Source organism: Musa acuminata, chromosome BXJ1-3 (genome assembly GCF_036884655.1).
Source record: "Musa acuminata AAA Group cultivar baxijiao chromosome BXJ1-3, Cavendish_Baxijiao_AAA, whole genome shotgun sequence".
Lineage (NCBI taxonomy): Eukaryota > Viridiplantae > Streptophyta > Magnoliopsida > Zingiberales > Musaceae > Musa > Musa acuminata.
In genome coordinates, this window is record NC_088329.1 from 35,696,652 (window position 1) to 35,712,702 (window position 16,051).

The 16,051-nt window shown below is 40.4% G+C and overlaps 2 protein-coding genes across 4 annotated transcripts; both read right to left on the bottom strand.

Annotated features, from left to right (window-relative positions):
- Window positions 1–41: 41 nt before the first annotated feature.
- Window positions 42–9,449, bottom strand: LOC135584096 (ABC transporter B family member 20-like). Of its 2 annotated transcripts, XM_065131412.1 has the most exons (12): window positions 9,211–9,449; window positions 8,545–9,130; window positions 7,124–7,178; window positions 6,870–7,045; window positions 6,516–6,716; window positions 5,630–5,889; window positions 5,235–5,545; window positions 4,897–5,117; window positions 4,463–4,803; window positions 3,368–4,155; window positions 3,049–3,290; window positions 42–1,551 (listed from the first exon to the last, which is right to left on the bottom strand). In XM_065131412.1, the coding sequence occupies exons 2-12, from the start codon at window positions 8,932–8,934 to the stop codon at window positions 322–324; spliced, it is 4,215 nt and encodes a 1,404-aa protein (XP_064987484.1). In that variant the 5' UTR covers window positions 8,935–9,130; window positions 9,211–9,449; the 3' UTR covers window positions 42–321. The 2 variants fall into 2 exon arrangements, with proteins under 2 accessions (XP_064987484.1, XP_064987476.1); XM_065131404.1 differs by having other exon boundaries at window positions 8,545–9,449.
- Window positions 9,450–10,733: 1,284 nt separating this feature from the next.
- LOC135626255 (UDP-glucuronic acid decarboxylase 1-like) lies at window positions 10,734–15,999 on the bottom strand. 2 transcript variants are annotated; one of them, XM_065131446.1, is made up of 7 exons: window positions 15,366–15,999; window positions 14,729–14,875; window positions 14,463–14,542; window positions 13,144–13,227; window positions 12,958–13,032; window positions 11,250–11,342; window positions 10,734–11,158 (listed from the first exon to the last, which is right to left on the bottom strand). In XM_065131446.1, the coding sequence occupies exons 1-7, from the start codon at window positions 15,997–15,999 to the stop codon at window positions 10,964–10,966; spliced, it is 1,308 nt and encodes a 435-aa protein (XP_064987518.1). In that variant the 3' UTR covers window positions 10,734–10,963. The 2 variants fall into 2 exon arrangements, with proteins under 2 accessions (XP_064987518.1, XP_064987524.1); XM_065131452.1 differs by having other exon boundaries at window positions 14,729–14,871; window positions 15,362–15,999.
- Between the last annotated feature and the right edge of the window lie 52 nt (window positions 16,000–16,051).

Below are 16,051 nucleotides of genomic sequence, written 5' to 3' on the forward strand. Positions count from 1 at the left end.
GAATTGATGCACAACACAAACCATGCTGCCTCGGTTGCCCATTTGTCCTCTAATCAACATAAAACATTTTTTTATCCTAATGGCACTCCAGTTTTAACAATGTTAATTATCACGACCAGTAGAAATCAACCATGTTACAAGCGCATCAATTCTCCACTCCACCCACTCTCCAAATTGTCACTACCAACATATATCACCCAGTGGCGGTGCCACTGACTATTGACATGTCACACATCCAATAACCTTCTAATGATCAAATAACAGGCGAAAGAGAACTCGATATTCTGCTACAATTTACAAGTACCACAAAAAAAAACTTGCCTAGACAAGCCGATGCTGCCGTAGGCCTTTGCTGAAATGAGGTTGCATCAACCTCACATACAAACCGTTCGTCTGCACCAACGACTCATGGGTGCCATGTTCAACTATCCTACCACCATTCAGAACGACAATGTTGTCCACATGCCTCATCATCGCTGCCCTATGTGCAATAAGAATAGTTGTCTTGTTCCCCATGATCAGTGTGCCAAGTGCCTCCTGCACCACTCGACTCGACTCGGATTCAATTGCAGAGCTTGCCTCATCCAATAACAATATAGGTGCATTCTTTAGTACTACCCTAGCAATGGCAATCCGCTGCTTCTGTCCTGGCGTCAAGTCAACTCCTCTCATGCCCACGTGTGTGTCATAACCATGTGGCAAGCTGCTGATGAAGTGGTGCGCATTTGCTATCCTTGCAGCTTCTTTCATCTCAGCCTCCGTTGCATTATGCCTCGCATAGATGATATTCTCTCTAATGGTTGTTGAAAATATAACTGGTTCCTGTTGAACCAGACCCATGTGCCCCCGCAACCATCTCAAATTGAAAAGCTTCAAATCCCGGCCATCCAACAAAATTTGGCCAGCAACAGGGTCATAAAATCTCTCGATTAAAGATATTATTGTGCTTTTACCAGATCCTGACACCCCCACCACTGCCACTGTTTGTCCCCCACTCACTTTAAGACTGAAATTGCTGAGAACCATCACCTCAGGTCGGGTTGGATAGCAGAAATCAACATTTTTAAGCTCAATGCTCCCATAAATATTAGGCGGTTTTAGGCCAGTGTTGTCATCTGGATCGATACTTGGTACACGGTCTATGATCTCAAATACTGAGGTAAGTGACTTCTGCCGTTTTAGTATATAAGGAGCAAGGCCAAATGGCTCCACCAGAGCAAAGGTTGCAAAAGAGAAAACGATATACTCTTTAAGTGCTGTGGCTATCGTAAGATAACCTTTGTCCACAGAAAAAGCAGTATACCAAAGAAGAAGAGAGTTGCAGGCAAAAAGAAGGAACTGTGAGAAGCCAAAAGCAAACCCAATTGCCATTCCATGAATGAAACTCTGTTTTAGTATTCTACTAAGCTGCAATCTGTAAAGCTCCATTATCTTGTTACCAGCACAAAATGCAACAACAGTATAAATGTTTCTAACTGCATCTTCAAGAACCAACGAGGCTTTCCTGTGCATCTCTTGAATTCCTCTGGAAAATCCAGCAAGCCACATTTTCTGAAAGTAAAGAAAATACTTAACAGATCTGATGAAATGAACAAAACATATCCACTGATGACATTCTATATGCAAGGCTTGTAAGTAGTATAAAAGTGGTAAAGATTATGTCGGAAAATCACACATAATTAGCATGCTGACAGTAAAAGATTCATGCAAGTTGTACAAGCAAATCTACTTTTAAAGCAACAAAAGTAATAAGAGCATTCAAGAAAATGAATCAACAATTGCATGCCACCACAGCGCAACTTCTTTTGGGTAAAACAAAAATAGCACAGACTGAAGGTGCACTTCTAAAGATTATGTCGGAAAATCACACATAATTAGCATGCTGACAGTAAAAGATTCATGCAAGTTGTACAAGCAAATCTACTTTTAAAGCAACAAAAGTAATAAGAGCATTCAAGAAAATGAATCAACAATTGCATGCCACCACAGCGCAACTTCTTTTGGGTAAAACAAAAATAGCACAGACTGAAGGTGCACTTCTATTTATATCATTCTTCCCAGAATTCACTATTGAAAGGAAAAGTTGCCGGTTAAAGAAAGAAAGAAATATAATGCAATACAAAATCTCAAGTGTCTTTCACAATTAAAATAGTGGATCTATAATGAGAAAAATAAAAGTTTCACACATAATAACCATGTTTTCAATGGAATTTCTTTCAAAATGCTATGACGGGAGGGCTGATGAACAATACTGATTTGCACAGCTCAATAGCAACATAGTTACTTGCATCAATAGTTACAGGCACTGAAAGGTGCTAGTACTGCAGATCGATGTATTTCAGTTAAAAGAATCAACATGGAAATTAGAAAGCCTTCCATAAATGTAGTACTTGGCACGGGTATTGTGCCTAAATCATTTTTGTGGCTCACAATCTTGGCTATCATCTGCATAGGAGGACTACGTCAAAGGCAGATTAATTACTAACATGAGTTACTCAAAAAATATTCCCTATAAAATCAACAATAAACCAATGATTCTGACAGATGAAAAAACTAGCTACCATCACTTTGACCAGAAATCAAACTCCTGCGATTTGTAGACTAAGACATCAAATAAATCACAATTAGAATTATCAAGAAAAATATAATGGAGAACAGATATAACTACAATAAAATTTCACCACAGATGCCAGTTCCAACTAACATGTATATCTCGCTTGACAACAATGGCAAAAACAAGTCATATTAACAAACTCCAGTTATCTACAAATTATCTGGAAATAGACTTCTAAGAATATCACTGATCATTAAGACACTAAAAGCGATAATTCTCCGAAGATAGCAGACTCCCTGATATGTGTCTAACCTTCCAATTATGAAGACATCATTCAGAGCATTTATATAAGAGACCAAATAGCTGAGAACAGTAAGCTTGCAAACTACAGATCAAAGCCCTATCTCTAGGAGAGAACTTCATTTTGCATAAACCAATTGATAAAATCTCAAAGTAAATTACAGAATCATGTTGATATAGAATATTAAGCTGACCTGTGCAACAGCAGAAACTGTTAGGATGGGTAGAGTTGCAAGTGCAACTAGTGCCACCCGCCATTCTAGCAGCATACCTATAAGAATGGCAACAACAACTGCAGAAGTGTCCTGTATGAATATGGAAAGCCGGTTGCTGAATGCAGCACGAACAAATGTTGCATCATTAGCCAAACGCATGGACAATGTATCAGCACTATTCTCTTCTTCATCAAACCATCCAACTTCATTCCGCAACATTGCTACATATGAAAAGAGTTTGTCAAAAGAATAGATATGAATATAACAATAAAATGTTATTCTATAGAAAACCAATTACCTGAGAACATCATCCTCCTAACTCGCTCGGTCATTTTCTCCCCCATTATACCAAAATAGAAGTGCTGCAAAAAGTTTGCAACCACTGTGATGATACCCATACATGCAATGATCAAGCACCACTTGTTCACTTCATTATGGATATCACGGACATCTATTCTGTAATATGCTGCCACTATAAGTGCAATAGTGTAAGCAAGGAGAGGATTAAATGATCCAAAAATTGCGGCACCAGTGCTTCCTAGAAGAGCGTAAAGCCACTCAGCAAAACTGAGTTCAGTAAGCCTCCAGAAGGATGGAGGTTTGTGGCGCTGAAGGTCCTTCATCTCCTCTTTAGTGTACACATGATCAAACTGATTAAGGGGACGGCTGAAAGTCTTAGAATGAGAACGCTCATTTTTAGGATCAGATGTGAGTAATGGAGAAATAGGAGATTCTGGGTCTGAAGTATTTGAAGATTGTCGGTTTATGGAATGGACATCTATTTTAGGAAGCTCGGGCAACATCATCTCAAAACTGTCCTGTCTTTTGATAGTTGGAGCTCTTTCAGATGGTATCAAGGACATTCCATTTTCCACCATAAGCTCTGAGGGTGGGCTTTGACTCTTTGGTGACTCGTGCGAGTTATAACTGGCATCCGGCTGCCTAATTGCATGAAAACCATGTGCTCTCTGAAGAGAAGGTGATTTTGACATTTTAGGAGAAGATGGTTCCTGTAGACTTTGACTTCCTGATGAATCCTTCTCAATTTGAAAACTTGAGGGATCTTTATAGTTCCTGATGGGCATCCTGTAACATTTTAACAATAATCACTAATCCTGGTGGATTCTAAAAAGAATTATCTAAAAACAAAAAGTTATAAGAAAACTCAAATTGGGCAATATACTTGAATATGGTCACATGCACGTAGAGACAAATGCCAAAGAACTACAAAGTCAAGAACTATTGCTACAAAAAACCAAAGGGTAATGATTTTCAGCAGCCATTAAAAGGTGCATAATTTATGCCATACTAAGTCTAAACTAGAACTTTTTGCCAAATTGTATACAAATAATTCTGTAGAAGATTTGTCAGAAATGTTTCAGCACAAAAGTACCTCTTAGGAAGCTTTGCTGCCTCCTCGCATCTCAAAAGTTCTGCATACAAGCCATCAAGATTCAGCAATTCATCATGGGTACCCATTTCCACAAGTTGACCCTCCTCCATTACTGCAATATAATCAGCATTGCGGATAAGACTAAGGCGTCTAGCTATTATTATAGTGGACCTTCCCAGCATAAGAATATCCAATGCCTCTTGAACAGCCCTTTCTGCCTCAAAATCTAGTCCACCGGTGACCTCGTCTAGTAAAAGAATAGAAGGGTTTGAAAGCACAGCACGAGCAATTGATATCTTTATTTTCTGTTCTTCAGTCAATGCCAAACCAGCCCTACCAACCTATATTGCATACAATTCAAAAATTACAAAAAATAAAAAAGACAACAAAGATGTCTCTTGTTCAAGTTGAAAACATTTGCAAGACCAACCAACCTGTGTTTCATATCCCATTTCAAGTGAACTAATGAATGTATGTGCATGAGCTGTTTTAGCAGCTTCTTCAATCTGATCAGATGTAGCAGATCGTCCGTAGGCTATATTATCCCTGATGCTTAAACTTAACAAAGCTGGCTCCTGGGTGACTAGTCCTATTTGGCTTCTCAACCATTCCAGCTTTAGATGTTTTATATTCTCTCCATCCAATAGAACTTCCCCTGAACCAAAAGACAAGGGTACAATTCAACTTGTTAATGCATATAAAAAACTGCACATCAGTGCAAACAGAAAAAAACACATAGTCAAACAAGACAACATAATTAAAAAAGACATACCTAACGTGGGATCATAGAAACGCTCCATGAGAGGAATTATACTGCTTTTCCCGGAACCATTCCTACCAACAAGGGCCACAGTTTTTCTAGCAGGTACAGTTAGGTAGAAACCACTTAGTATGGGGATTTCTGGCCGAGAAAGATAACTGAAATATACATTCCTGAACTCAATATTTCCTTGCACTGAATCTAGGGTGTTGCCATCCTGATTAACAGTAGAATTTGAACGGCTTATCATCTCATAAAGTCTGTAAGCAGCAATTCTCCCTTGCTCAAATGAATAGAAGTTCGTAGCTGCTTGATTTAGTCCACTATAGGTGACAAAAGACTTATATAAGACAATGATAACATGGATAGAGAACAAAGTAAGATTCATGAACATATCAGACACTTACAGGCCACTTAAAATTACAGCAAATAAAGCTGTCACAATTTCACCACCATTGGCTTTTCCATGTGAAATCAGAAACCTTCCAACCCAAAGTTGTAAAGCACAAGAACATATAGCAAGTCCATATGTGAATCCAAGACCGAGACCTTGCACAAGACTAATCAATATCCCATAGCGTAGCGTAGCTTGAAGTGAGGTTGCATAGGAGTACTTTGCAAGAGTTTCATTTGTAAAGGCATACAATGTCCTAATATATGAGATTGCCTGCATAAACGAAAAATAAAAAAAATGTAAACAAAAAAGCAAATGGCTACAATATACTGATTCTGATTTTGATGATTTATCATTCATCATTTGAGCAAATTCAGTAGACTTGTTAATCTGGCTACAAGAGAAAAAGCATCTCAAGGACGAAAACAATATGGGTAATATACACATATCAAACTAATCTTACAAATCTATAAGTAGATAATCTGTTATTTAAACATGTAGGCAACTGGATCTGATGACACTTGGATTAAAGTTTTGCAGGATCATTTACTCTTTCGTCAAGTCCAACCAAGACCCTGATTCTTTTAGGTGTTGGGCTAGGATCAGGCAAAGCAAGTTCCAAACGGACATGACTTCACCAATCGACCCCAGCTGATTTATAGTGCTCTACAAAAACCAATTTCATGACGCATTTTAGCTTATCTAGATGAGTCCGCCAATAAGTCCTACTCGTGATACTGAATTTAATCTTAATCCCACAAAACTTGCTTTTATTATCTAGCTATGCCCGTAAAAGAGGTCACATGCACGAAAAGAAAAAAACTAGCAAATCCGAAATAGCTGGGATCAAGTTTATAAGGGAGAAAAAAAAAAAGAAGCAAACTGCAGCAAGTGAAAACCTGTTCTGCGATGCTTGCTGCTTCAGCATATGCATCCTGAATATTTTCAGCAAGTCTATGAAGAAAAATATTTGATATTCCTCCTGCTGCAACAATGAAAGGACCAGTTGCTAGTGTTAGAAGTGCTATCTGCCAACAGTTGATCAAACCAACGATAAGACCACCAAAGAACGTTGCCATGTTATGAATATAGTTCCCAACCTGTGACACAATTGCAAAGATGCACCACCATCAAAGAACAATCTTACAATGTTGAATCTAAAATTACAAATTAGAATTCAGAATTCTTTTCTTTTGCCAAAAAAGAACTGTTAGATTGGATGAGCAGAATTACAAAAGCATCCATTACCGTACTTTTTCACTTAAAGCAGATTGGATGAGCAGCACATCACTCAACACTTGACTAACTATATCTCCATTGTTTCCATAGGTATCAAAAAAGCTCATGTCCTGGTTCAGCAGGACTTGGACATACTTTGACCTTATGACTGCAGTCTGCCTCTCTCCAGTGAGAATCCAGCATGAGACCTCTGGTAACTCATTCATTCAGTATGCATGGAGAACATATAGGCAACAGGAATATTTAGTAGAAAAGCTTTAACCCATACCTATCCAACCGGCAACAAATACTCCAACAGCTATATAAATAATGTATAGGGCATGCTGCAGATAAAGAACAAAATATTACAATTTAGCAAAGAACCAAAATTTTTGTAATAACTTTTATCAAAACAAATGAAAAAGCGATTGCTCTTCATAGATTATCTTCTATGTGGTTATGGATCCATCAGCCTTGTGCTTATAACTGAGCAGTCATGAATTGAAGTGTGCTTCTGTATATGTTTAGTGCATTGCTGGTAATTATTATAACTTGAATGTTTGTGTTTCCAAGAGTGCCTTTACTGGTTGAGGTGTTCATTGCATGACAGAGGAGAGGAGAAACTCAAAAACTATTGATTAATACTCCACATTTTGGCAACTTGTTTCTAATTCTATGTGCTTAGACTACTTGGAACTGGTTTTATATGATGCTCTTCAATCTCTTGAAGGATTCAGTTTCCAAAAGAGCAAGTGGTGAAGTTTACTTTGCGCTGACTACCCTATTTGTGTTTCCATCATGTTTCAAAATGCACAATTGTCCCCGGAAAGTGGTTCTAAGCTATGTGCATGGGCTAATGATGTCAAAAAGGCATCAACATACCAAGATAGCCTCCCTTGAGTTACTCCACAATGGAATACCAAAGGTAACTTCTAGGTCAGGTGTTCAACTTGTCTATATTGTTATATGTGGTTTCATGTTCCCTTGAGTTACTCCACAATGGAATACCAAAGGTAACTTATAGGTCGAGTATTCAGCTTGTCTATATCGTTATATGTGGTTTTATGTGTGGTCAAATGTAATTGCGGTGTAGACATCCTAAGGCTGCTGTACCATCTAGCTGGTGTACAAGAATGATATATCCTGAGCATAGAAAGCAAGAAGTGCGGCCAAGCTTCAAGTTTATGTTAGCGACCAAGGAACTCATCAGTTCGAAGATGTCAAAATAAATCAAAGTTCCCTAAGCACTAATTACTTTCTTAACATACTAATTGCTAGAATAGGACAAATTCAGCAAAATAGGTGAAAGCATAGATTAAAGATTAAGGATGTCTACGTCAACTTAAAAAATACATAATGCTTCAAATGACCGACTGATGATTACCCAAATTGAGGATACTGCAGCAAATCTACTCAACCTAGCTAAGCTTTTATCCTCCAACTACTGAAATTTCTTTCGGGCAAGCAAATGACAGCAAATTCCAACCTCATATTTCTTCAATCGAACTATGTCCCTCTAACCTATAGCACTTTCAACCCCAACAGATTAATAAGTTCATTTAGGCATAACCTTCTTCACTCTTTCAAAACAATCCATTCTAGCACAACAGCCTCACCATAGGCACCGAAATGCAGGAACAAATAGTAAGTTATAACAAAAGGGGTTCAAAGTAGCAGAGGAAAAAATAAATGTACTAGAATCGAACTCACATCCTTGAATTTTCTAAACAGCAGATCCCCATTAGCGTGCATCTCGGAGTTGTCGCTCTGCGAGTTGAGCAAGTTGATGGCCCTCCCAAAGAAATGCAAGTAGATCACCAGGGCCATCCCGTGGGCGGCTGCAGCTACGGCCCCAACAGCCATCAGTGCCCAATCGACCCCATCAGCGCAGGCAAAGAGCCTCGAGAAGGGCACGGTGGCCGGCGGCGGCTCGATCTCCTCCACCTCATCCACCGCCCCATCGTCCTCCACCGGCACCGTATCAGCTCCGTTGTCCATGTACGGCGACGGCGACTCCGGCGGCTCCGACACCTCCGAGACCGGCGTCAGCGGCTGCACATGGGGCGGCGACCACCCGAACAACCCCCTCGAGACCATCATCCTCGTCCCCGATCCCTTCTCCCTCTTCTTCTTCCCCCGAAAACCTTAAACCCTAGCGACGCATCCAAAACCTAGAAATCCACCGGATCTAGGGTTTCGCCTCGCCTCCCCTCTTCCCCTCCCTCTCTCTGCCCCTGTCCGGTCCTCCTCGAGCTCCTCGTCTTCCACAGCGGTGGCTGGCCAAGCCGTCCTCCTCCTGGCGAACGCTTAACAACAATAATAATAAAAATAACAACAACAATAATGGCTATCGGAGGTTATTAAAATGGATCGAACCGAGTCGGGGCGGAGGTGGGGGTGACCGGGCCAACGATTCCACGACTCGGTCAAACGAGGTGGGCGGAAAGAGGAAAGGGAAGGAAGGCGTGTGTAACAAACGATAGCTCGCGAGGGAGACGTCTCGAAGACGGGAGAAGGGAGAAGGGGGGTGGACTCGGCCGCCTCGACTCACCGCAGGGATTCGATTCCTCGACTCGGGGATAAAAGCTAAAAAAGAGGAGGGGGAAGGGAACGCATCATTGCGGTGTGTGGCTTTTAGCTTTTCGACGGGTGTGCCCATTATTTTCTTCGCTGTCTTTTTCCCTCTTTTTAATCCGGGGCGTGAAACAGAGACGGGGTTGGTGCAGGGATCCGACGGCCGAGATCGACCGCCGCGACTGTGCCCATCAATGCGGGCCGCACCGGTGGCATTTATAGCCGTTACAACGCTTTTGCCATGACACGGTCGCGTCCCGTAACACGCGGCGTTACCGTCTTTTCGAGTAACATATAACCCTCGTAGAATGCCAACATAATTTAATGCGATGGTACTTCGATGGATGCAAGCAGTTCACTTAATTGGTGGTGTTAGTTGAATCGACACATGTAAGAATAACGTGTGTATGATGAGTTACGGTTGATTATAACGGCACCGAGAAACCGGTCCACCCGAGGCGTTTCGAGATCGTGGCAGAGGCCGTGGGACCCGCCAGGGTACGGACGACACGAGCAACGCAGACAGGCGCTCCTCGGCTGACGTGGAGGGCTTCCGAGCCTCACGGGGCCCGACTGGGTAGGCTGCTGGGTTGGGTGGCTTGCGTCCCTGTAGGTTCGCAGGCGATGACGCGTCGAATCCGTCCTTCTACGTTGACCCGGCATACAGCGGTGGGCCACCGTGGCAGGGGGTGGCGTTCCGGAGAACAGAAGCGCGGCGGGTGCGCTACCGGTGAGCGTACCGCACGCATATTGGCCCTTCTATAGAGCTGGGAACGGTCCGAGTTCCGAGCTTGGCGACGCAACGGACAGCGGCTTCGGACAAAACGGAGACTGCGGCAGTTCTTTTGTTCTTATAATTTTAAAAATTATATTAGAATATTTATATTTATGAAAATAAAATATTTAATCTTATTTCGATATTACCGATGAAAATATCTGAGACAAATATAATTAAATATTTTTATTTTCGTAAATATAAAAATTATAATATAACTCTTAAAAGTATAAAAATCGACATACTAAAGATAACTTATGAGTAACTTTGCATGAAAAAGGAAACTGATAATGGTTGAGCTAACCACGACAACAGCAATAAATTAGTAATAATCATAAGGGGAAGTGGAAGAAGTTCTTTTCAGGCATTTCAACAGTCAAAAATGGTGGTCAAAGAGTGCATCTTGGACTAACTTGACCAATAAGATCTTGACACACATCGGGAAGAATAAACTCCGGTCAAGTCACTAAAAGGAAATCTAGTGTGGTCAAGACAAATCTGCCAGAGACCAAGCTAATGGAATGCTTGACTTGAAATAAGCCAGCCATGATGAGTCCAATAAAGTTTCCTTCACTTGATAAGACAGCATAAATACAGTAAATTTCCTTTCTTTTAAGTTCTGAGTGGTCAAACCTATCTCACATGGAATTTGAGGAAATTACAACAACATAGATACCAAACGATCAAGCTGATACATAAATTACAACAACAGAGATACCGATTGATCAAGCTGATGGTGTGTTGTATGGTACAGACTCTTAACTTGGCATTCATGACAGGTCATTTTCCGTCACTTAGGATACGCTTTTGGAAGTCGGTCACCATTAGGGGTAGCCCTTGTCGCAATTTAATCTTCGGCTCCCAGTTCAGCAGTTCTTTTGCCTTGGATATATCAGGTTTTCTCATGTGAGGATCATCTGCAGTATTGGGCTTGAATTCTATGGTTGCAGAAGGATCAACAACCTCTTTCACAATCTGCAAAGATGTTGGAATTCCTGTTACTACAACATGAAGATGGGTGGAACGGATTAGTGGAACTTTATGTCTTTAAGTTTTGTGATGATACCTCAGCTAGCTCCAGCATGGTGAATTCCCCTGGATTACCCAAGTTGAAAGGTCCGATGTGCTCACTCTGCATTAGTGCTATTAACCCATCAACCTAGCAAGTTCATATGTCCAGATTGTTAAAAAGAGTTTATGTTAGTAACTCTGCCAGCATGAATCTAATGCGTGAGAATAAATGATCTGAGAGAAGGATCGTTGTTCTTAGTGATATCTCAATCAAATTCTGACTTAGGAAACTGCAAGTGAGAACAGGAAGAAAGTGCAGTATGGTACAAAAAAAAGTGCAGAAGTTTGTTGGCCGAGCAAACGTTGATTGGCAAAGACCTCCTAAATTCCCAAAGGTCAAGACTATTACCTCCTATTCATATTCTGTCTTGATCTTTTTCAACCTTTATTTCTTGCAATTTTTATAATAATCAAGAAGTGTATTTTGTAGAAGCCCTGATAGAGATCTATATCAGTGCTTGATTAAAATAATATCAAAATTTTCTTCCCTTTTCCTCCTTTTGGAATCCTTCTTATAACGAGCAAGAACAATAGAGAACACCAGCATAAACAAAAACAACGAGAAGCCATATTTTTCATCAAACAATGACTCTTTGAAAAGATATAAGCATCTGTCAGCAAATGAAGTCATAGTAGGCTAATTTTAGAGCATGCACATTGTGGGAACTAATAAAGAAATGCCAGGCACCTACCTAAAGAAAGCATCAAGAAAGTTATTGTAAACCAATGTCGCTGGTTCTGCAGCATCTTATGTTTGAATTGGACACCTAAATATTAGGAGTGTTTATAGGGCCAGTACCTCATGATGACATAACTTCTACATATAGACATGCAACAACACACTGTAGGATAAGTCTAAGAATATGAATATCGTTTGCCCTATTATTGTGATAGCTTAACAGTTGTAAAAAATAAAATTTTACATGTACTGTAAACTCCAGCTGACCATGTCTGCTGGGCATTTGTCTTATGAACTAAGCCAATATACATAAATGATCCTATGCTAATAATAAATTAAGTTGTTATCCATACCTACATAATCTTATGATGTTGTGGACTTGCAGTATATAGTGAACACATTTCAGGTATACAAATATCATAATAGTGCTTCGCGTGCAATCGACCCAAAGTAAAATTGATAATAATGGCAAATTTAAGCCAATGGTGAAACTCTTATGTTGACATATTTAAACTCTGGGAGAAAAGGCTTGACAAGAATCTTTAAGGAGAATGATAGCCATCTAACACAACAACTATGGAGAAGAGTCCTAAGCCATTAAAAATCTCACTCTTGGTGTCACTTCCACATGGTGGGAATTCCTATTTGTTCAACTCAATATAAATGAACCCCTTCCCTGAATAAACTTAATATATTTACCATGAGAACCATAGATGGAATATATCTGGATGGTTCCTAAGTTGGAATTCTCAGATAGCAAGCTCCATGTTGATCTCAGGTTACCAGGATCTTAACAATTATCCGTGACTTCAGAAACTTAAATATCTCAAGGATGAGAAGCATTTCAAATCCGTCATTCATGCCAACCATCAAAATTTCAGGGAGAAAAGGTCAGAATAATAAAAAAATAGGTTTATATCAAAAGAGATAGGTAATTAAGGCAACAATTCGTAAAACCACAAGAGGAATCACGTAGATCAAATCTACATTTGAACACAAAAAGTACTATAACATGATTCCATACCAAGTCTGAAACAAATTGAAAACTTCGAGTTTGCTTTCCATCGCCATAAACCGTCATAGGTTCCTTACGAAGTGCCTGCAAAGTTTAATTCCTATGATCATAACATCCTTATACTCATACTTCATGGCAACTGATCATGAATGTACATGACAAAAGAAAAGATATTGCACATAAAGGAAGAGATACCTGTGCAACAAAGTTGCTGACAACCCGGCCATCATCTAGGCACATGCGAGGTCCATATGTGTTAAATATTCGTGCAATACGGACCTGAAAATGCATCCCACATATCAATTTCATAAACAAGTTTTCTATTTGGAGAAATCAGGCAACTATTGAGCTACCGAGAAAAGTATCTGCATGAGGGCAATATATGACTTTCAAATATTACGCCAGATTGTTCCCAAGCATTTTCTCAAGGATGAGAAAGATAATAAGTGCAATAAAATAGTATGGAACCATTAAATTCTTTATCCTGGCAAAGTTTTTTCTTGGGTTGGTTCAGTCTAAAGATACACTAACGACACGGTAAATGAAATCTCTTGTTTCTTTTATGAGCCAGTATGCAGCTATCGGTGCTGACACTATCTTGGCAGAAGACAATCTAACGATCACAATCCTTAGCAAGGAATCCCTTGTTTTTACTTTTCAAGTCGCAAGTGTTTTCCAGGCCCAAGTCACACCAAGCCAAGCCTTGGCTGGTCAAATTTTTTTCTTCATTTGCATTTTAGCATGGCACATGCCAACAGTGCATACAGTGTTTGTTAACCCGTGATTAGAAAGGGTGCATTTACCAAGTGTCTCCGTCAGGCTTGAATCTATTTGCATGTAATAAATCAAGGTGAACTACGATCATTAGGCTCGAGTCTATGGTATCAAGTTCACTGGATCATTCAAATTTTACAATGAACAACATTGCTTTAATCACTTTCACTTGCTCATGATATTTTAATTTATGTTTTCAAATTATGAACTTTTCTTCTTTCCCAAGACATATGATGCAAAATGCAGTTGGGAGAAGCTTTTCTGTTGGTACAAATATCCAAAACTTTGATTAAATTAAACTATAAACATACACAACAGCAAAAATATTATGGAATTATACACCTCATTAATGATGAGAAATATTATATATAAAGCCCTAAATCAAGAAGTCTCACATGTATATGCACCCAAATGAACACAAATTTTGTTTCATGTTTAAGAAGGAAAAAGACATCTAAACTTAATGCTGATATATTGCCTGGTTAAATGATTTCAAGATCTACTTCAACTAGATCATGTTTAATTAGTGAAAAACATGTGCCAAAATTATTGGTATCATTATGCAAGTGTGTTAGTGGTAAGACATCAGAAACCCAACAAACATGAAGTTGAATCACTATGCGTTCTTTAGTGGCACCACATATTTAGCCATTGTCACATTTGTGCACAACTACTTCACCATGCAACTAACAATTCAAAGGGAAAAAGCTTTTATTTTGAGTGTAACCGTATAAAGTCACCTCAACTTCTGCACCACGATGGTAGTCCATGGTCAAAGTTTCTGCTGTTCTCTTTCCTTCATCATAACAACTCCTAACACCTGAGGATAAACATTAACATTAAGATGTGTTTAGGTATTCGAGGGTATATTAACATACATACGAACAAACAAAATGGAAATGCTTAACACTCTTTCTGATGTGTGCAATAATAGAACGAGTGTGTCAGTAGGGTTCATAGTTTTGTTCAAAGAAGCATGAATGAGATCGAAAAGAAGTTTGCCCACCTATAGGATTGACATGGCCCCAATAGGTCTCCTTCTGTGGGTGCTCAAGTGGGTCACCATACACCTCACTGGTACTTGTCAATAGGAATCGAGCTCCAATTCTCTTTGCTAAACCCAACATGTTTAGTGTTCCCATCACATTTGTCTTGTACTCAAATGTTAAGAATTTGAAACAGTTCTATCAGAATAAGATATTATCTTTGCTGCTACATCAAGAAGCCTATCATTTGCAATACCAAAAGAATCCAATCAAACATTCAGCAATACAAAGGGATAACAAATTGCTGAGAAGTTGCATAAGATTAGCAAGATGTGTCATTCCTATCTTTGCAGTGCACAAAAACAAAAATCAACAACAAACACTTGAATTAGTAGATTATCACACAAGAACTAACAAAAGATACAGTAACAAACTACAAATTCATGCACATCAACTGAAAAAGAAAATTGCACTTTGAGGCTAAATCATCTATGGAAATAGTTTCTTTTCCAAAGCAATTCCTACGACATAATTTAGAGCAGAAACGAATTTTTCTTCCAAATCCATCTCAGGTCAAAGGCATCAATTCCTCAAATCAAAGTATGAATCCTGAATAAAATGTACAAAATGGAAACCATCAGCAAACTCAGAAGGATATAATGGTCTTGATTGGGTTATACTTGTAGTGCACTGGCGACGCCGGGCAAGCGAGATGGTAGATCTCATCCACCTCCAACAAGATCGGCTCGACGACATCGTGGCGGATCAGCTCGAAGCTGGGGTTTCCAAAGTGATGCACCACGTTTTCCTTCCTCCCGGTGAAGAAGTTATCGATCACGATCACGTTATCCCCCCTGGCAAGCAGCTTGTCCACCAGATGGCTCCCGACGAATCCGGCGCCTCCGGTCACAACGATCCGCTTCGCCGGCTTCTTCAGCCCCACAGGCACCCTCCGCCCACCGCCACCTACGGCGACGCTCCCGCCGGAGGAGGAGGGGGAGGAGAAAGAGGGGTGGCGTACGCCGGGGAGGAACCCTTCGTGCAAGAAGCGATCGGAGGTGTGGAGAAGGGGAAAGGAGGAGTGGTAGGGATGAAGCAGGAAGAAGGTGGAAGCGATGACGGCGCCGGCGATGACGAATACGAGGCGCTGCTCGCGGAGGAGGTACCAGGCTGCGGCGCGGAGGAAGGACGTGGGGGCGGAAGCGGAGGCGGCAGACCGGGAGGGGGGCTTGGCAGGCTTGGCGGCGTGGGTGGGGATCTGGTGGCTGGTCTGCTTGTGGAGCTGCTTCATCGCGGGATCGGACGGCTGAAGCGCTCCGCAGGCGGAGAATTATGCCTCCAGT

Coding starts and splice junctions, on each gene's coding strand:
- LOC135584096 (XM_065131412.1), bottom strand. CDS start 8,934: ATGATGGTCTCGAGGGGGTTGTTCGGGTGGTCGCCGCCCCATGTGCAG. Junction 7,046..7,123: donor ATTTGTTGCCGGTTGGATAG/GTATGGGTTAAA, acceptor ATGAGTTACCAG/AGGTCTCATGCTGGATTCTC. Junction 5,546..5,629: donor GCTGTAATTTTAAGTGGCCT/GTAAGTGTCTGA, acceptor TGTCACCTATAG/TGGACTAAATCAAGCAGCTA.
- LOC135626255 (XM_065131446.1), bottom strand. CDS start 15,999: ATGAAGCAGCTCCACAAGCAGACCAGCCACCAGATCCCCACCCACGCC. Junction 11,343..12,957: donor TTCAATTTGTTTCAGACTTG/GTATGGAATCAT, acceptor TGAACTTGCTAG/GTTGATGGGTTAATAGCACT. Junction 11,159..11,249: donor CCATGCTGGAGCTAGCTGAG/GTATCATCACAA, acceptor ACATCTTTGCAG/ATTGTGAAAGAGGTTGTTGA.